General features: G+C 35.6%; 1 protein-coding gene across 1 annotated transcript in view; it reads right to left on the bottom strand.

The window, feature by feature from the left end:
• LOC121302476 (centrosomal protein of 120 kDa) overlaps positions 1–21,175 on the bottom strand; it is a 30,860-nt gene extending 9,685 nt beyond the window's left edge. The window contains 18 exon segments of the mRNA XM_041232483.1: positions 762–884; positions 2,900–3,061; positions 3,722–3,814; positions 4,157–4,246; positions 7,002–7,160; positions 7,453–7,549; positions 8,986–9,168; positions 9,592–9,741; positions 9,900–10,074; positions 11,855–11,938; positions 12,637–12,868; positions 13,034–13,261; positions 14,036–14,233; positions 16,810–16,958; positions 18,171–18,306; positions 19,192–19,306; positions 19,863–20,019; positions 20,878–21,175. Coding sequence (XP_041088417.1) covers positions 762–884; positions 2,900–3,061; positions 3,722–3,814; positions 4,157–4,246; positions 7,002–7,160; positions 7,453–7,549; positions 8,986–9,168; positions 9,592–9,741; positions 9,900–10,074; positions 11,855–11,938; positions 12,637–12,868; positions 13,034–13,261; positions 14,036–14,233; positions 16,810–16,958; positions 18,171–18,306; positions 19,192–19,306; positions 19,863–20,019; positions 20,878–20,926 — 2,580 coding nt within the window. The 5' untranslated portion in view covers positions 20,927–21,175.
• Positions 21,176–22,205: the final 1,030 nt, after the last annotated feature.

Here is a 22,205-nt window from a genome sequence, read left to right as displayed (position 1 = left end):
GACATTCAAATTAAATTATTTTCCTCCAAAAATCTTCATTCTTTCAAACTCTAATTTGTCAATGACATTACAGTAAATGCTTTTTAAAGTCTGTTTAAATATAAATTAGTCTTAATAAAAGCCAGCCTCAGCTATTTTAAGAATGAAGGGTGATGGCAACAATGAAACAGTTTTTGTTCTCTGGTTGGGATTCAGCAACTTGCAAATATTAGTAATTATAAACATATAAGGCTTTCAGGTTTTTTGTTTTCGTACACCACCTCCATCAGGGAAGATTGGTACTATACTATACTTATTATGAGATTTGAACCATTAAAAAGTAAATAAGAGACTGGGATAAAAATGAACTGTAGCCTCAAGACCACATGGGTGGCTGGGGGTTGCCCTCTCCAGTCAGTCAGAATGGTGTCCTCCTTGAAGAGTAACTGACAATAAGACTATTGACCATGCAGCCAGCTGTTGGAGCAGCCATCCAACAGCAACACAAACCTGACATAGGAGGAGAGGATGGTGATGGGAAATCTATAAGCCTAAGTGGTTTACAGGGTTAAACAAAATCCTGAAGCCCTATCACTGCACAAAACCATACACCGCGCAAAACCCAATTCTCATTAATAACACGATCTACATATGTTGGTACAGTTGGTATCTTGCTTGGTTTGGGCTGGTTGGAAAAACTTTTTTTTGTGAAAAGATTCATATTTCTCTGTCAATAATACATTTTAATAGAATCGACTATGAAATCAAAGAAAATAGTCTACTTTTTCCAGATTGAGCAGATTAATTTCAGATTGAAGTCGGATTTCTGGTTTGGTACTCTGCTGGTCCTTGAACTGAAGGAAGTCCTTCTCCAACAGCTTGTACTTGTGTTCTGCATCTTGAAGCTAGATGACAAAAAAAATAAATAAAAAAAAAGAATACAAATTATACAATGATGAAAAACAAATAACATGAAAATGCATTTTAAAATGACCATCAAGTTATAAAAATCGAATTCCCAGTGTCTTGTGGTAGGTTACTAGAGTATCCTATGTTCAGCATGTGGTGCATTTAAAATAAATAAATAACTAAATAAATAAAAGGGGGATTAACTAGATCAGTAAAAACACAACAACCACACCACCAGACTTAAATACAGTAAACAGGGCTACCAGTATACCAATAAATATATGTTCTATTCACTACAGAAATAAGTGCTGCAGTCAAATTTATAAGCAGCATTACATATCTTTTTGGCAATCCCTATAGATAAACAATGCTGTAAATCTCCCTTGACAGTGACAGAAAGATAAATACAATAGATAGGTAAGAAACACAACCTTTTTTTTTTTTTTTTTTTTTTTTTTTTAATAGGAAACTGCTTAATGTGGCCACTGCTATACACTGGCATGTCGATAAGAAAGGTTTTTCAGGCTATTATCTGACATTAAGCAGATGCTGCAAAAATCTTGCAAACAAGAAATGGAAATCTAGGGCATGGGGGGAGTGCACAGAGTCCATCATTGAGAGTACAGATAGTTTGAGCTCTGGTTAGCAAATGGAAGAAAAATGTCTTTGTTTACAAGTTCTTGACACAAGGAGTAACAACATAAAGCAGTATAGCATCTTGTCTCTAGTTTTCCTCAGCGCTGTCCATTATTTAACCTTCTCAAGACTTGTCCAAATACGACAAGAACGATTTATATTGTGCACTAATTCAGATTAAAAAAAACAAAAAAAAAAGGTTTAACATGATATCCATTAAGGATCTATTAGTAAGTGTATTGTAAACATGTGGCCTTTCTTCTGTATTGTCTAGTTATTTTATACTGTGGGCTGTGGCAATTCTGAAATTCCCTACGGTCACTATGGTCAGAGAATCATTCACTGATGAACCAGAGAACAAACACCAAAACAACCTTGGCGCTTTGTGGTGGTGTTCCACTATGAAAGGCGCTAAATAAAATAAAGATTGATTGATTGATTGATTGATGTGAACCTTGTGTAAATTTATCATTTATCAGTAACATACTAAAAATGCCTTCTCCACATTTTAATGATCTGAAGGTTTTTACATATCAAGATCTGGAAAAACAAAAACTCTAAAACTTGTTTGACTGTCAAACCCACTTAGTCAAACTTACAGCACACATCCATTTCACTGTTTTACAACAGGGTTACAAGTTCAATGTGTACTGTAAACCAGGTGTTAACATTAGCTTCCATAAAAGCTTAACTCCAAAAAATTCTACTCTGAAGCATGTTTTAGTAGAACTGTCAGCTGATCAATGAAAAGTTAACGCATGCAAATGATGAAAGCAGAAGGACATAATTAAATATTGATGTGAAGAGAATCGTCTGATCCCTGGCATGGGATAAATACAAATGGTGTGTGTGTGTGTGTGTGGGGGGGGGGGGGGGGGGTAAATACAGATAATTTTTACTGATTTATACTAGTGTTAGTATAAATGAAGATGATATTTGAACTGTTTTAAAACAGCAATACAGTAGTATATTTGGTGGAATGGTGTACATATTAATCATAATAGAATTATTATTTTTTGCATAATGACTTTGTCATAAGCTTTTCTTTCCTATTCTGTGTGTTTTTTTAAATGGGCAGTTTAACGTAAATTACTTTAAACTTACATCGAAGATTCCTGACTGAAGGCTACTTTTCAATAAAATGTCCCTTTAAGTTCAAAACTATTAACTTTGTCAAACAAAGCCTTTGATTGATCAATTGCTATATTAAAAAAAAAAAAGAATATGAAGTACTGAAACACTGATAATTAACCCATTGAAAACAACTCAAAGTCACGACTCACCCCCTCAAAATGAATCTGATGCTGTCCTAACCCCAGAGACACTTTCACATATTGACCCAGTGCGGAGGCAATGCAAAACCATCATCACCTACCTGCTGTTGTAGGCGGTGCCTGTCCTCTTCCAGCTGTTTGACCTTTAACCTCTCAAGCTCCACTTGGTGGACACAGTCTTCTCGGACACGGCGGCTGCTGTCCTGCAGCTCTCGCAGGCTACGCTCATGGTCAGCCTGCATCTCCTTTCTCAGTCTCTGTAGCTTCAGTCACAAACAAGGAGTTTTCAATGGTCACTCTACTGCATAAACCACACACCAAGCAGAGTATACCACACCAGTTCCAACACAGATTTACACTACATCTATTTACACTACATCTATTTTTTTCTATTTCTTTCCTCCGCTAAAAACACTAAACAGATAACATTAACTTAAATATAAATTTTAAAAAGAAACATGTTAAACCTATATATTCCGGTAATACATTTCAAATATATTTAGGTAGTATAAGTATTTGACTTTCTTTTGTTTCTAAAAGGCTTTTTAAACATATTTAGATGGATACACACTGCAATGCATGTCAAGTATGGTAAAAGGAAACTGTTAGTTTCTGTCTACTTAAAACACTCCACCTAACCCTTTGCAAAAATATATTTAAAAATAGTAAACAGACCAACAATTTTGTTATATATATAAATCACAACAATCCCAGATTAGTTACTGAATAATTCACTCTTGTTTATTTCAGAATAATCTAAATATTAAGAAACGCATTCAGCCTTTTCAACCCTGTAAACAATGAGGCCCCCATATTCAGGTCAGATCTACAACATATGATGACATATTACTGCAGGCAGAGCCAGTTGCTGGATAGGAAAGGAGTCACTCCCTTTAAAAAAACAGAAATGAAATCAAGCTCACCTCCATCTCAGAAAAGGCCAGTTGCTTTTCTCTCTTTTCCAGATCTGCCAGGGTTTTCTGAAGCTGCTCCTCCAGTATAGAATACTCAGATACCTGCCACAAACAACAGTGGTTAAACTCACCTTTAAGATTAGTAGAGTTAGATAAGCAAAATAAAGAGTCAGTGGTAATACGCAATGTTTAAGATTTAAAAAAAATTCTCACTTAATACAAAAGAATATATTAAAAAAGTTATTCACAACAAATACTTGAACCATGGTGAAAATGACTATATTAGCTTCAGAACACAAAACTGGAGCTTACACTTTACAAACGTTTTTAAGATACTAGTAATTGAAAACATTTTTATAAGATTGACTGGGTGGGTATATATATATTATTTATATATATATATATCTATATATTACCAGTCTTCACAGTTTTGCCAGTACTTACTTTTTTCTTCACAAGGGCTTCCCTTCCTTATCCCTTTTCTTCCACTCAATCTGCCAGGGCTTGCATGTGTGCTAGTTCCTTCTGTTTTAAACTGTTAAAGAATGCAACCACTTATACTTAGCTGTACCATAAAAGTCTTGTGACAGATGTTGTACTGCAATACCGAATTTACAAGTCCACTAACATGAATCAGAATACCTGTATTCTAATAAGCCAATATATATATTATTCGGTTAAATAATATAAATTATATATATATATATATATATATATATATATATATATATATATATATATATATATATATAGAGAGAGAGAGAGAGAGAGAGAGAGAGAGAGAGAGAGAGAGAGAAGAGAGAGAGAGAGAGAGCACAAGATTGATATATATATTATATATATATATATATATATATATATATATATATATATATATATATATATATATATATATATATATATATATATATATATATATAAGCAATATGTATAAAAATCCCTAAATTGTCAGTTTAGGAATTATGCTTTTTATGAAACAACAATGTAACACAAAATAAATAGCCCAAATTACCAGTATAAAAGTATGAAAGTACTTCATATACTCGTCGTTACCAGTATAAAAGTAACTTCATATATACCTCGTAGAACGGGGGCATGTGTGTGAACGTGATTCACATGTAGTAATTGATGGACGGTATAAAACTCCCACACAATAACCTGACATTCAACATGTCTCCCAATCACCAGTACAGTAATCAAAACAAACAAGCATAACAAAGCAGACAAAAATAGATTTTTTAAAAAAAGACATTGAGTGACAAACTTGGTGACATTTTCAAGTTTGGCCCCATTGCCATAGTAACCAAATGTACGGCTCTGATAAAAGTGTGACTTTACAGTGTAAAATATTGTAAGGAAACTAAAATGCATACCTTTCACGGTTAATTGCAAGGAGCTGAAAACAACTTTTCGTTTTTGCTTACGAAATCAGTTCTTGGCTCGCCAGCAGCCGATACACATCCCAAACACACACACTAATTTTTCAGTTCCCAAAATATTTTTAATATGGAAAATTGCCTATAAAACGGAACACTCCCACCCCTGTAAAACCTATGAACGTAATAAAAAGTACAGCAATCCGTCACGTATCCCACTGCGGTGGGGCCAGAGTAAGGGTGGATATGTAAAAAGGTGGATAAATGAATCCTGTTTTAAATACCATTATACACAGCTGTAACAATTACTGTACTATATTATTATTGTTTTGAGATAATAATAATAAGTTATTTTTATATAGCACCTTTCATAGTGGACCACCATCACAAAGCGCTTTACAAGATACGTAGGACGTCTGACCTATGCATCAGCTGCAGAATCACTTACAACAATGCCTCACTTGAAAGATGAAACACAAGGAGGTTAAGTGACTTGCTCAGGGTCAAACAGTGACTGAGTGGCTGAGCTGGGATTTGAACTGGGGACCTCCTGGTTATAAGACCGTTCTTTGTTTTTTTTTTTAACCACTGGACCACACAGCCTCCTCAGATTCAGCCTTGTTTAGGGAGCTCCCCTAAATCCCTTGTTAGAAAGATACAGGGTACTAATGCTTGTGACAGAGTAGCTGTCGCTGCTGATTGAGACGGAGGTTGAAGTTGATACGCCCCGCATGCGAACAGGATTTATTTACATATTGTAGTGCTGGGCTACAGGGTTTCCAGGATATAACGAGACAGTTGCCGTTCAAAGCAGTAGGAGACCGCTGTATTTATTTATTTTTTTTAGCTTTTAGTGAACAATGGCTCTCAATCCTAATTCAACCTCACCAACTCTCTCAATTCTCCCGCTGCGAAATCCCGCTTCTTTTTTAAACTGTCATCTCCTCTCCACACACACAAGTCCCTCCCCCTTCCTCACTCATTGGTTCAACACTCCCCCTCTCTGACTGGCCATGTTAGACCTGCTCCCACCCCCTCAGTGATGCACTCACACACAGGCAGTCTTTCAGCTCTAGTCACACAAGCACCAAAACACACAGAGAATGCTAACAGACCTGGACAAAAATAACACAGTTTACAAACACACATTATGTACAGAGTACTCCAATCCCCTTTCCCAGTCCATAATCAGGTCCATTCCCACATTGTCTTGCAAATCAGCCGTCTACACACTACAATATCAACACACTGAACAGCTCACGTGACACTACCATCTCTGGTGTTGTCAGTTTCAGTTGTATTTTCATCAGCACTTTCATCCTCAGCTACAGAAACCCCAGCTTTTTGAAGCAGCGTTACATTTTTTGCTGACTGACAGTTCCAAGCCAAGGTACAGTACAGGGGTAGTCGCTCAGTAATGGAGGTGCAAACAGCTGTATTGAAACCTATATGAATGGCAAGGCAACGAGGTGAAAACAGCTAATTGGTGGATTAGTGAGAGCCATTACTACAGTAGAAGCAGAGCGTTTGTTAATTAAATCTGTGAATGGCACATAATGAGATCCAAACAGCTGATTTTGCCCGAAATATACTGCGTGCTTAACACGGTATAAACAATGTTACTGAAATCAATGGGAATGGCAAATGGGAAACTAATTTCCTTCAGGAAATAATCATGTATGGTGTGTGCGTGTATCATATATATATATATATATATATATATATATATATATATATATATATATATATATATATATATATTATATATATATATATATATATGAGAGAGAGAGAGGAGAGAGAGAGAGATAGATAGATAGATAGATAGATAGATAGATAGATAGATATAGATAGACACACACACACACAATTTATATATATAAATTGGCCTAAATATGTAGATATGGTCAAACCTGGTTCTCAAACAAGTCTTCTTGCATTTCCTTCCACATCTCCAGCTCCAGGGCTGCCTTATACTCCAGTGTCTCCCTTGGCTCAGGCTCCAGTTGTGGTACATGGTCCTGGGGTAGCTGAGATGGTGGCACTGGTTTTGGATGACCAGCACTGGCACTCTACATTTGGGAAATAATCATGCAAATTATAGGCTTGTATAAATAACTTGGCACACACGTGAAAGTGCTCAGTAAGTCTGAGCTTGCCCAGCAAGTCTGTCCATTTCAAAGTAGTTAAATGGCATATCATTTTATTCTGATTTTATTTATTTTTTTAACAGTGAACTACATTTACCACTTCACTGGTGCCTATAGACATACCAAATACTGTCAATTACTTCAACTCTTTACTTTAAACAATGCACCATCTTATCTTTTACTAAAATGAATGCAACAAAAAAGAAAATATTACCTGAGAAGAGTCAGATATGAAGATCTCCTGGGTTTTCACCAGACCAAAGTTCTCCAGGGTCATGAAGTAGCACAATTCAGAGACTTTGTCACTTGGTCTGCAGAGGGAGACAGATATAACAAGTTGTTAAGGTCCTTAGAAATCTTAGGCAGTACATTTTGTTTGAATAACAAATGGTCACTGCCTGCAGTATATGTATATATTATACAAAATGTGTAGTGAATAAATGTACCGATAAATTGTAGGTACTGTAATATGTTTGCAGTTGATTTAAAAAGAAGTCAAAACACAAATTGCTTCTGACTTGTTGAAATGTGGATTCAACAAGGTATATCAGATTAGCTCCACAACAGATATTAATGTGAAATCTGACAAACTGTTCTCCATTTATATTTTGTTAGAAATAATGCATAGTTTGATGTTTTAGTAACTTTAGTATTTACTACAGTATTAATCAAATCTCAGGCTTCAAATCCCCAGCTTTTTGGAAAATATTAGCACTACACTACTGCCATCTAGTGGACATTCCCAACAAGCTTATTTTGGCATTTGTCTAGAACAGTGGTTCCCAAACCAATCCTGATGTCTCGCTATGTCTGTTGGTTTTCACTCCAACTGAGCTCTCAATTACTTAACTAGACCCTTAACTGAATTGACAATTTGCTGAATTATACTTTAATTGTTTTTAGCTCTTAACAGCTGCATATTTCCAGTTAGCTATACCATTTTATAAGTAACTTGAACTCTGCAACTGTTCAAGAGCTGAAATCAATTAAAAAAGGTCTAATTAGCAAATTATCAGTTAAATTAAGGGTCTAGTTAATTAACTGAGAGTTCAGTTGGAATGAAAACCTGCAGACACAGTGGGTCCCCAGGACCAGAGTTGGGAACCACCGATCTAGAACAAACTGTAATTATCAATGCAGAATACTACTGGTCACAACTCTCTCCACTCCAGCTGGAATCAAGAAGTCTAGTGGTCAGCATGGCGATTGTTCTCATGGCAGGTTTATTCAACATCAGTACAGAACGTACAGGTAACAACACAACCCAAGTGGCTCATTTTAGAGCAGGGCTTCTCAAACTCGGTCCTGGGGACCCCCTGAGGCTGCTGGTTTTCATTTCAACCCAGCTCTCAATTACTTAATTATATCCTTAATTGAACTGATAATTTGCTTAATTAGACCTTTTTACTTGTTTTCAGCTCTTGACCAGTTGAATATTTCAAGTAAGCTATAACATTTGATAAGTAACTTGAACTCTGCAACTGTTTAAGAGCTGAAAACAAGTAAAAAGGTCTAATTAAGCAAATTATCAGTTCAATTAAGGATACAGTTAAGTAATTGAGAGATGGGTTGGAACAAAAACCAGCAGCCACAGGGGGTCCCCAGGACCGAGTTTGAGAAGCCCTGTTTTAAAGCATATCCACCGTTTAGTCGAAAACGCAAAAGCTCCTGAACAGGCAACTAAGTTAACCACACTCAAATATGAGGGCTCATGAATGCTACTCGTTAAGCAATGACTGCTATTTACCCTTTGGCTGCTGTAACTGTGACTCTCTCACTGTACGTCTGCCTCCAGCACTGCTCGCCCGAATGGCCTAAAAACCTTGTTTTCTCAGACGTCAGGACGTTTGATAGCTGCAGTCTCGCTACTCCCAAGAGAATGTCTTTGGCTGTTTTATCTCTGTGCCACACCTCCACTAACAGAGGTAACCTGAAATAAGGTGAATCAAAGACTGTTCAAATCAACAGTTAATTGCAAAATAATACATGTTATGCTACAGATGGAAAGAGGACAGCAAGCAGCTATAATTCCTGCATTTATACTTTTAGAAAAAGCATGTCAGCATATAGCAATCTTCTCTATGATTACTTACATTTTTGGTAATGTAACAAAATCTTCTTAGCAGACAAATACAGATTAGAAACATTTGATATCTAGCCTGCTTTGAAAAGGGTATGGGTTGAGCATTAGACTTATTGGCATGCAATTTTATTACAGTTTATACTATCTTTGACATCTTTCAAACCACAAGGGAAAGGTATCTGCGAGGATCACTCGCCTAGGTTGTTCAACTTGGAAGACGTAGGTAATTAAGCACACTTTTAGACATGACAGTAGTAGAAGATTCAGAACCTAAAGAAAGTGTCCTGTAGCTGATGAGGCACAGCAGCAAAATCAAATGCGCAGTATGACTGAGGCAGGAAAACTTCCATATTCTTTCGAATTTCCACAGGAGGGTTGGTCATGATGGGTGCTGCACTGCCAAAGAATGGGTATGAATACCTAGAAAGTATTAAAAAAAAAAAAAAAAAAAAAAAAATTATATATATAGTGAATACAAGATACCAGATCTTGCACTTTACCACAATAGTATGGGAATCCATCATTTGAAATACACCAATACAGGGATGATGCCATTCAGCAATATATAGGTTTATTACCTTAGCATGCAATTTACAGGAAAGCCTACATCCATGTCTTTAATGCTTCTTAAATCCAGTGCAAAACAGAAATGGTGTGCCGATGCTGGGATTGCAATCTTTGGTGCAGAGGTAGACATTGAGGAACTTGAGACCGCTTCAGACTGGCGCCTTTGCTCGGTAGCATTGGAGGGTCCTGAGCATGCAAAAGAAAGACATTATCTGAACTAAATACCCAGAAGCAACCATAAAACATGCAACTGTTAATGTTTGGCAATATTTCTTATGTTTGTTGGCAACTGGTAAATGTAAATAAATAGGTAATTGCAGATATCCCTGGCAACTGGAAAAGAGTTGGAAAACAAAAACAAACAAAACAAATGTACTGCAAACAGACTTGCAATATTTTTCTGTGTGAACAGGAAAAAAAAACCCCACAATCTTCCTGTGTAGCATATTGCTACAAAAACAGAGGTTAAATTCATTTGAGAGGACCGAGTCACTACTTTTGTTCCTTCTCCCACTACCCCTCTACATTATCGAAAGGCAGTAATATGTGTGATCTAACTTCAGCTTACCTGATCTGCTTAAAAAGAGTCATTGAACGCAGATAATATGAATGCAGATCAGAATTAAAACATATTGATATACATAAGTGTTGATATAGATTTCCTGCGATGTACAAACACAAGCTTTCAAGACCTCAAAAGTCTCTTCTTCAGGTATAAGTGAAAGTTTAAAGAAAAATGGAGACTTGAATTCTTGAAAGCATTTGTAGATCATAAAAGTATCAAGTCTTTTTTTCTAATTTCATTATTACCTGTTGATTAACACAGCACACACTGTAACAATATACAGTAGACTGAATAAAGCCACATAAAATCAGTATAGATTTATATGTAATGTTCTTGCATAATAAAAAAAAAAAAATTGTCATAACAACTATGCTATAGAAAATGGTCACACAATCTATGCATCACCACTACAGCACTACGAAAGAGAGAGAATAAAAATGGGTTACGCTGCTCTGAAGGATTTGAAAGCAGAGGAGACTCTGGACTGCTGTGAGATTTTGAAGCAGTTTGTTCAGGGTGGTTACTAACCCCATCAGATGCTGCCAAACCAGAAAGACAATAACCAATTACACTACATAGCACTGCACCCTGGTGCACCAACTGTTTAAAATGTTAAGAATGGCCTCTTTCAACCAGGAAGACCATGGTATTAAAGGAATTACTGCCAATTTACAGTATGGACTAAAATAAATACACAATATGCTCCAATCAAAAGTAAAAAAAGTTAGGGATGAAACTCTTGCAATCCTCTCAGATCTGTTACTGCTGTAGCCCTTCCAACAATTTCAGACCAAAGTAAATTCAGATGTACTGTATTACTGGCCCAACTTAAATTGTCCACGACCAGTGCATAACTTGTTCCACACAAAGTGGACTACTGCATTTTATGTAGGTGGTGTTATCTCTTGAGTGAACTTCGCTGTCAATGTCATCTTGCGGCATTATTAAATATAATAGCATTCCCTGTAAATTACATTTGCAATTTACTAACGGTTGATAAACGGATACATTGTCACTGTGTTTGTAGTTTGATACAATTGTCAAAATTCAGAGAGTGCCGGTTTAATTGCTATCAGACTACAGACACAAAGTCTTGACTCTCAAAAGTGAAAGTGACTAACAAGTACCTATTGAATGCCTTGTGGATGTTTCTTCATCTCAAACCAGCGTGGCAACACATAAATAAAACTTGTCTCAGAGCCTTTTTTAAAAATGAACTTGTCTGCTCATGACTGTCGACTTCAAGCTGATTCTAAGCTACAGCACAATGGACAATTTAACTTGAGACGATAATATTTGTCTCATTCATTGCAATAGTCCTCTCCCCACTCCACGCATTAAAAACAAACAAAAAACACACACACAAAAAAAAAACCCAAAAACAAAACAAAAAAACATTACGCTGAACAGAAGGGGACTTTGCTCTGCTTTGTGATTTTGATACAGGTGGTTCTTCAGGGGGTTCACTAGCCTTCCCATTAGACTCTGCCAAATCAGAAAACAAGACATTTAACCAATGTAACTCATACTTGTTTTAATAAAAATATAGATTTGAATATGTATTTATACATCACAGATGCAGACAATTCAGGTGACTGGTTACAAAATTAACAAATTCCAATGGAAATTACTTTCTCTGTATGCTGCTGATTAAGTTTGAACCAGACATATTTTTATTGTGTTTGTACGTTGTGATTATTATTTTTTTTATTATTATTATTGTTTTCTAGCCCCCCTTGTAAATTAGGCCTCAGTCTCAATGGGTAAATTTCCTGGTTAAATAAATAAATAAATAAATAAATAAACAAACAAACACATAAATAAAACTTTGTTTGATGTCAAGAGATTAAATTCAAGGGGCATCTGCTGAATAATAACAGACTATAGAATTACACCATGTACTGCATTTTAATTAAAGGAACCCCTGCTCAAAGCCTACATGTTATAACTAAAGATTAAGCAGCATGAAAGTGACATTTTAATCTGGTAACTGTACATCATTTTGTAATAATGTTTGCCGCCTCTGGTTTTGTTTATTCACGTATTTAAGAAGAAAAAGAAAACAGGAGTTTGTTCAATTAAGTTAAGGTGCACAGGGTTAGTTAATGCAAGTCTTGATGGATATTCTCTCAGCCCCCTACCTTCTTCCTGGCTGTCCCTCAATAGGTGCTTTTCCCACTTACCATGCGGGAACTGCCTGGCCTGCTTGTGGTCCTCCTGCAGACTATCCACTTCACTCTCAGTTGCTGGGTCATTGTTGAGAGGGGATGGTGGGCTCTCAGGGGAGGGGCTGTTGGGAGAGGGAGCCCTACTGGGTCTCAGAACTGGAGCTGGGGACTTGGGTAAAGTAGGAGACACAACTCTCTTCTTCACAGGACTCTGAGCTACAGCTTGGCCTTTGTCAGGGCTGGAAGACTAAACAAAAGGAAGTACATAGAAACCTTACATAAAATCCATATCGCAAGTAATAAACAGGACGTCAAGATAAATCCCACCTCACTAATATTTAATACCTAAATATGCAGTCGATATATGTCAATGTTTAAATGTTGTTTTTCTATTTTAAAGTGTTAACAGTACCTGTGAATTAACTCCCTCTTTTCTTAATGTCACCGACACCCCGACAGTTGGCTGCAGCTCAAGAGGAACAGATGGCAGCTTTTGTTTAGCTCTGTTTGGTGGTATCAGGGTGAAGGCCCCTTCTATTGCAACAGGCTGCTTTTCAATATCAACGTTGGCTTTCTTCAACAGACCTGCTATTGAAATATCTGTACTGCCAAGGGATTGGTCTCCACAGCAAAGGTGTATCTGTAAAAATAAAACAAAAGCAAGCATGAAAATCTAAAACTGTTAGATATTTCATGATATGCAGGTAAAATTTGAAATACAATATGCAATGTAAACATGCTATGACTAAATATTATTGGATTTCCGTATTACATGAAACAACAACTAGCTCCTCATTCTTCTCACATCAGGCCTAGGTAGGAGGCTGTGTGGTCCGGTGGTTAAAGACAAGGACTCGTAACCAGGAGGTCCCGGGTTCAAATCCCAGCTCACTCACTGACTCACTGTGTGGCCCTGAGCAAGTCACTTAACCTCCTTTTGCTCAGTCTTTCGGATGAGACGTTGTTGTAAGTGACTCTGCAGCTGATGCATAGTTCACACACCCTAGTATTTGTAAGCCGCCTTGGATAAAGGCGTCTGCTAAACAAACAAATAATAATACAAAATTTGTCTCTGGTCACAAGTGGACAATGGACATTAGTCCACATCACAAAACCACAACACAATTTGTCACAATCGTCAAAGTTTTAAAATTAATTAAATGGCAGACATTGCTCAACTGCTGACTGAAGTGCAATAGCAGATCTAAAATGGGAATATTCACGGCACCAGATAACACTGTTTCTTAAAATATCTGACACGTGCTTAAAACATTATCTGACAGACACATAGACATAGCTTGTAGTTACAATTGTATACCGGCCTGTAAGGCTACCGCAGAAGCTCAAGTACACATTTGAACCTCTGAATGGGAGCTATCATACAATTAAGGTAATGAATTATATATTTTCATACTTGTAAGTTTGGCTGTGCAGCGAGGAACACTCGGAGGACGTCAATACTACTGCGGACTTTCACAGATGCTCTTTCTGGTTCAAAGTTCGGGTTGATCAGGTCAGTGAAAGGCTCATTGGTCACATCATTCCCCAGCAATGTATAGTAGAAGAAAAACTCTGGCCTTTCCTCTGGAAGCTTCGTTGTACAAGGAATCAACTACAAATGATCAAATAACAAACAGTGGTTGTTTATGTGGATCAGTGGATTAAAAACACAAAAAAGCAACCATTTTATTAGCCAGTGCATTTAAACAAGGTGCATTGTTAGGGCAGAAGTAAAGCTGCTGCGTAGTAATTTCACAGCAATACACACCTTGTTTTATCACGATTATAAATACCTGCTCCAGAAGAAAAAACCTGACTACTGTAATAAAACAAAAGCTCTTTCAATATGATTCTTTGTTAAGTGAAAGATTGAAAAATACCCATTTTCTCTGAAGGGCGCAGGAAAAAAAGGGTCCAATTGCAGTGTCTTATTTTAACCTTCATAAAAAATCTTTGGAAAATAAGGTTCAGATCATCTGGGTAGTAAGGACATGACTGACTGGCACTACACTTCTTATACCTGCACTGTGGATTCAAAATAGGATTTTAGTCTCCAGTAATATTACACTTGTTATTTTTTAATTTTTTTTTTGCGGGAAAAAAAAAAAAAAAGTATTTACCCAGTTTAACCCTTCATCATCAGCAAGGGGTGCAAATGCTCCCCAGCATGTTCAAGGATTTATATTGCATAACAGTTCCACCCATTCCAGGTGTTACTACAAGCTTGATTAGCCACAGTGTATAGGTAACTGTGTCTTATTAAACTCATAGTAAAACCAGGAGTGAATGAAACTGCTATGCAATGAGAGCCTGATTTCCATCCGTGGTGTTTAAGATTAACATATCTCATAACTCTTTAAATATCGCGGGATATCTTTATGTGGGATTACATTTTTGGCAAGTGCATTTGCAACCCTTTCCTCCTGCCGAGGGTTACAAAATATATACATTTCACACATGCCACAAATCACAGCTCCTACTTGTTAGCAGAACAGAGTTGTGGGAGAGTGGAGGGAGATGGTATCACTTCTAAAATGACTGATTTATCCCCAACTATTTATTTGTTTAGCCAGTAGTCATTTATATGAACCTATGCATCTATCTATCTATGTGTGTGTGTGTGTGTATATATATATATATATATATATATATATATATACACACACACACACACACACACACACACACACATATATATTATATATATATATATATATATATATATATATATATATATATATATATACACACATACATATATATATATATATATATACACACACACACATATATATATATATATATATATATATATATATATATATATATATATATATATATATATATATATATATATATTCTATATATATATATATACTATATACATATATACTACATATGATGTAGAATTCTGTAGATGTAGTAATTTGAAATATGTGAATTCTTTACAGAAATGTCATGCTTATAATAGACTATATAAAAAAAATATGATTTTTTTTTTTTTTTTTTTTTTTTTTGATTTTCAGGGTGCAAAAAAGGCATGTCTTCCATATATTGTATAGGCTACCATGCTTTCCTCCTGTTTACTTGCAGGATAGCATGCTGAGAGTTGCAAGGGGGCTGCGATAGATGTAGAAAAGATGTACCGCTTCTGCAATTATTGATTTAGCCCTGCATATGATTTTTTCAGTAGTATGTATTCAATTTTCTATATTAGAATGAGCGTCTGTGTGTATAAGTAGAGCTTCTGATTTTCAGTTTTAACCGATAAAAAAAACAATAAATTCTCCCTCCAATACAAACAAAATTAAATTGGTGTTTATCTAATAAACACTGCAAATGGTTACTCCCTTTCCCCATGAAAAAATAGGGCAATGTCCCTTCTTCCTGACTTGTATTTTGCATTGATTTGTTTTGAATACTTTAAACCAACCCCAACTACTGAGTGGCAGCAAATTCTTACATTTCTATTGGAGGATTGTAACACACTTGCAAAATTTGAAATAAGATGTTCTTGCTCGTGAGACTTAAAGCTATATTACAGTATGCTAAGGAGTATTTACACTGTGGAATTGCTATACAGAGGACTTTGAAACTCTGATTGTAGACTGGCATTCTTTTTTATGCATGCAAGTTCTCTTTGTACATGTTTTTATTTTTATAAGAAAAGACTGAAGTTGCTTTTTTATACACAAATGCGACTTCATATTGAAGCACAGGTATGTGTTGACAAATTGTTTATATACTAGATTTTGTTAACTTTGCAATATAATATTTATTTTTGTAGTTATTAAATGTTTGTCAATTTTTAAAAGGCATGTACTGTTAATACAATGGTTTTGTTTTTTGAAATAGATATATCAATTATTTATAAAATGCTTAGAACTGTTAGAATAATAATTTTTAGGTAATTATTTTGCTTTAAATAATAAGTTAACCGTGTCTATGTAAGTGAGGTGCATTTGCACCCCTTTCCGCCTTCCATGTAGAGCTCAATTATTGCTGCTTACAAAGGGTTAAATGTGGATTAAGAACAAAATATACCTGAAAGGGCACCCTTTTGAAGATCATGTCAGATAAGTATTGATTGATCATTACAGAAATGACAGTACAATGTTTCAGATTGGTGCTACCTACACATTTCTAAAACTTAAGGTAGCACAATGTGAAAGAAATACAAAAATGTACCTGCTCCAACTGACTTGCAAAAGCTACTGTAACGGACAAGACAAAAAGCTCATTGCAGTATTCCGGTGGTCCAATTTGGTGATATCCTTCCTCTTCATTCAGGACTGCAGTGATGTTTTTAGGATCCAGACTAGAGAACGCAGGAGTTACTTAAAAAAGATAAACACTTGGTTAGCCAAACATGAGACTCGATACAGCCCTATTCTTGCAGAACATTTGCAGGAAGAAACTATTAACTATGTTACTCTAACCTCAGCTACTCCTCAAACAAAATTACTTAATTTAAAAGGCAATATCTACATCTAGAAAAGGAAATGGACAACAGAAAGGAAAACACAGTAGTACACATTGTCTTAACCTAATCTACAGCTGCTACTGCATTTTTTAATGTGTGTAGGGGTGCTGTGTTAATTTAGCTTGACAGTTATTTAATTAACATTTGTTTGTCTGTTACTTTATTATTATAGTTTATTAACATACAATTGCCTATTGCTTATTTCTTACTTATTCTATTAATTTCATATGTTGATGCACAAGTATTTGTACAAGTAATAAATATTTCTTTATTGATGCATATTGTGTCTGGTGGTCAACATCTTAAAAGAACATCTTGGGTAAAAGAACACTTTGCTTGCTTCCCGAGGGGTGCCCTCATAGCCGGAGACTACTGTAGTATGGATTTTAAGATCTATATGTGGTGTTAGCATAAGCAGATAAGCAGACAACTGAAAAGCAAGATGAGAAATACTCACCTAAATCTGAAAGCCATTTAGGTTGCTTTTTTTTGGTCTTGGTAAAATATTTACTTTTGGCTTTTTGACAGAAAAAGCAGAAGAAAGGAACACGCAAGAAAAGAGTAAAGGTGAAATTAAACAAAAGACCCCATCACCTGCCAAAATGGACCACTTCCATAGTATTACCCCAGCACAAAACAGATGAAACAAACAGAATGTTGAGCTTATTATGACAAATAGTTAAAACGCATCTAGCATGCAAGGAGATAACTGTCTTGAGATTGAGAAGTTCAGGTTTTAATACTGGTGAGTGAGACAGTTGTCTCCAATTACACTTGGCGCATCTTCTAGTTATGTCATGTGCTGCTTCCACCATGTCTGGCTGTCACGTGTCGCTTCAGCCAAACCAATCATTCATCAAGCGACAGGCTGCTTTCAATACAAGACCCTCTGAATTTGTTTTGTAAAAAGTACTGTGTTGTGTTAAATTGTCAGAAAACAAATTCTGGAATCCCATTGTAAGTTCATCGCAGAGAGATTCCACTCTAAACCTAAATTACTACAAAACACTTCCCAAACAGAATTGCACAGTATAGTAGTGGGTATCCAGCTTTCATTTACCCTTACCTTCCCTCGGTGGTGCTTCTTTAGCTTTAAATCCATCAGTTAAAGGTTTGGCATCACTTTCAAGTGCCATACCAATCAGAATCTCAGGCTTCACTTTCGTGTACTTGCTGCTTAACAACGGATACCATTTAGGAGTCTATAAAAAGAAAGAAAGTTTGAATGTGTAATAAAATCCAAATTCAAATTTAAAAGGTATATATTTTTAAAGTCATCTTGTCTTCCTAACTGCATGGTGGCATGTATCCCGTAATCTCCTTACATCCCTTTGTGTCCTGTAGCAATCCAAAAAAACAAATTTAACTTTTTGTTTTTACCCTTAGTTTGTCCTACCGCCCCCCCCGCCCCCCCAAAAAAAACTATAAACAATTTTTTTAAGATTTTGGCAATACAGGTGCACTCCACTTATAATAAACTCCAAGGGACAAAGGAAATCAGTACTTTATAAACGAAGTACGTAGTAAAATTCAAAATGCTGCATGTAACTGCGAACAGAAGTACCTTAAATATAAACAATACAAGAAAGCTTAACTGCTAAAGAACGGGAGTTTGTTATTTGGACAAAACAAGCAATTTTTTTCCTGCCTGACGTCACAAATGCTACCTGTGGAAGAGGAAAACTAAATATTAAATGCTATTGTATGTATTAAACTATACATATTACCAGTAAATGCAAAATACCTGTAAGGATTGATTAAACAGTATGTATGTCATATAACAAGTCAGTAATTCCCCATTAAAGACCAGGTTGTTTGACAGGGACATGCCTCCTCAACACGTTGTAAACGGAACCCTGTTCTAACAGGATCTGTTATAAGTGGAGTGCACCTGTATAAGAACTTATAGCATATATTTCATAAACATACTCTATTATTCTAGAAGGTCAGATTAATAGATGTAGGTAAAAAGAGGCTTACATAAGAATGTTACTTTATTTTCCTTACTGTTTTTTGTTTACTGTTCTTTGAAAATACAAGGTTACAATATCAAAATGCTGAAACAGATTAGACAAGGTAAGACTCACCTGTTTCTTTTCCTGAACAGGTCTTAGGTCAAGAACAATATAGCCCACTGATTCCTTTGCAGATGATAACACATCTACTGCAAAACACTGTAGCTTAATGGGTGTCCTCTGTAATCTGAAAATAAACTTTTTTTATTTTTTTATTTCATAAGCCATATAATCTGCTAACAGGACCACGTGTCATTTTCAGGAAAATACTGTCAAATTGTAAGTTTTACCCAAAAACAAGCAAATCAAGGATGCAATACAGGCATGCACACCAAAATCAATGGCTTGATGCATTAGGTGCTTATTTTTTTGTCAAGCACCACACTGCGAAAAAGGACAGTTTACACTTTTTGCACTTCACTTCTCCCTGGGAGTGAGCATGAGCCATACAAAGAACAAAACTATCTTCAGCACAAAGGTAAGGGTCTGGAGACAGCGATTACATTGCTAATGCTAAAGAGGTCAAAATATAATGTTATGGCCTTGACTATCGTCTATTGATCTGATCAAGGTACTGGCAAACACACACATTGCTCCATTAAGTTGCACAAGTAAGTATAGGGTTGTATTCTTTAAAGATAAAACCCATAAGCTTACAGCCCCTTTGAGTTGCAAGTTAAAGAATTTCAATTCTTTACAAGACTGGTTTGAGGTGCACAGTAAATACTCGTCTTTCTGCTTACCTGTGCTGATGGAGAGCCTTCCGGTCCAGCTCCCATGCCAGCTCTGTAGAGAACTGTGGTTGATCCTTGTGGTCTACAGGGTCTGTAGCTAACTGTTCTCCATCAAACTTGGTTTCCACCACAAGTAGGTGTCGAGGGCGTCTGGGGAAGTGCCGGCCTGAAAGGGGATAAGTATGTGTATGTGTGTGTGTGTGTGTGTATATATATATATATTAGTAAACTGCTAAGGCAAATGTCTAATTGTCTGAGATCTGATGTCAACTAATGTTAAGCATGACATAATACTGTTTGAATGTGTAAAACATATTTTCTACATAACGAAAACTTTTTATAAGAAAACATTTTCATCCGAGTCAAACTGTCGTTCATATTGCTAAATAAGAAAAATACAAACTTTATGCTGTTGATTAATGATTAATTACCATTGCTATGATAAATTAGTTTTGACACTGCGTTCTTCCTGAGTTTCAGGTAACTATATTTAACTGTGTGTCTTGTACACGGTTAAACTTCACTGTGATTATTAGTGTATTGCTAATATTGAATGATATCTCATTCAAACAACTCAACTGTGCTCAGAAAATTGTATTGTATTACTGCAATAAGAATAAAATAAAACATTGTTGCATTATATTCTGGACGCCCCCCCATTCCCATTTCTGTTGTAAAATGTGAAAAGAAAAAAGATAATATTACAATGCGATTCTGATTGAAGCGCAAACCCGTTAAAACAACACTCTACACATACGGTATCGTCATCCCTCAATATTTTGTTTATTAATAATATGTACAATATTTACCGAAAAAAGAAGAGCAACAGTGAGATTCATTTTCTATCAAATAAACAACTGCAAATTGAAGAGACTAATGTGACACTCGAAACACAGGGCTGACTAGTAGTCGTACGTACAATGCCGGTAGCCAGAACTGATTCACATGAATGCCGTGTCCGATTATAACATGCACAAAACCAGAGGCATACACTATATATTACAGATTTATATTTGTACATTACCTTCTAGTATGGAGACAACAATCAGCAACTGATCCGATTTGGATCCCATGTTTTCTAATTCTTCCACGGTTATGTTTGTTTTTTTATTTTACTTTATTTTTTTAAATACTGTCCAATTTACGCTTCAGTACCAGCCTCTCTTCTTTCTGTCACGCCCCTCTGAACCAGGCTACCTGTTGCACTACCTCGTCAATTCAGTTAAGAAACACATAATTAACCGTTTTCTACCCGCTCCACAATACACATTTACCGCCTCCCTTTTAAACAACATCAACTTCCGCCTGGTTACCTGAGAGAAAAAAAAGAAAACAATCCGGGATTTAAGGGTGAAAGGTCACAAAACAACAACAACAACAGTGGTAAAGAAAGCCTATGGCGTCCTAAAAACGGAGAGCAGATTTGCACCGCTCCATCTATCGACGAGGAGGAATATATTTTATGGAAAATATCTTAATATGCACCCAGGTGCATTTTTACTTTTAGGATTGTAACTATGTTTACTTATTTAAATAATAATAATAATAATAATAATAATAATAATAATAATAATAATAATAATAATAATAATAATAATGTACACATGCTTATTTATGTAATATTGCACTGCTTTGTTAAATAACAGTATATCAATAATTTATATTTATAATTATTTGTTGTTGTGTTATGAAACCTCCACATGCAGTGAGCCACTGACTAGGAGAGAAAATTAGATTAAAAAAAAAAAAAAAAACATCTACTGGATTTAACTGTTTGCTAAGACTAAGCCTGCCACATCTGAATAATGCATATGGTGTATATACACCATTGTCAGTGCTGCTATATGAAATATCTGTCAAAACCCTTTCTATTCACATTACCAGGGTTTCAACTGTGACCTTCATGTGTTTGTACTTACTACCTGTACATACATTTCACTTTAAATATTGATGTGGTTAGTGTCAATGACAATATTGCATCATTCAGAGTGCCTATAGTGAATACTTGCATCAACGTTATTTAAAAACAAAGCTTAGGGTAGACATCTGCTTTTACTTTTCAAAAACATGCAGTATCTCTCCTTGTGAACTTTTATATTTGCGCACTTTAACAAGCCTTGAAAGCTTGTTCACGTGTAGTTTTACACTGGTTTTCCATGTTGTTTGTGCATATTACTGCATGTAAACAAACCGAATCATGATTTACCATACAACATTTAACTATATTTTACCATGTGTTTTCAAATTGTATTAAAAATAATGATAGCCCATTAAATTAATGTTACAATGTCACAAGCAAAGTATGCACATAAATAAATAATTATTTAAAAATACACTGTATTAGGTTGTCTT

The sequence above is a fragment of the Polyodon spathula genome, chromosome 2, assembly GCF_017654505.1.
Source record: "Polyodon spathula isolate WHYD16114869_AA chromosome 2, ASM1765450v1, whole genome shotgun sequence".
Classification (NCBI taxonomy): Eukaryota; Metazoa; Chordata; class Actinopteri; order Acipenseriformes; family Polyodontidae; genus Polyodon; species Polyodon spathula.
The sequence above is the reverse complement of the archived record's forward strand: the minus strand, read 5'-3'. Positions and strand labels throughout refer to the sequence as shown.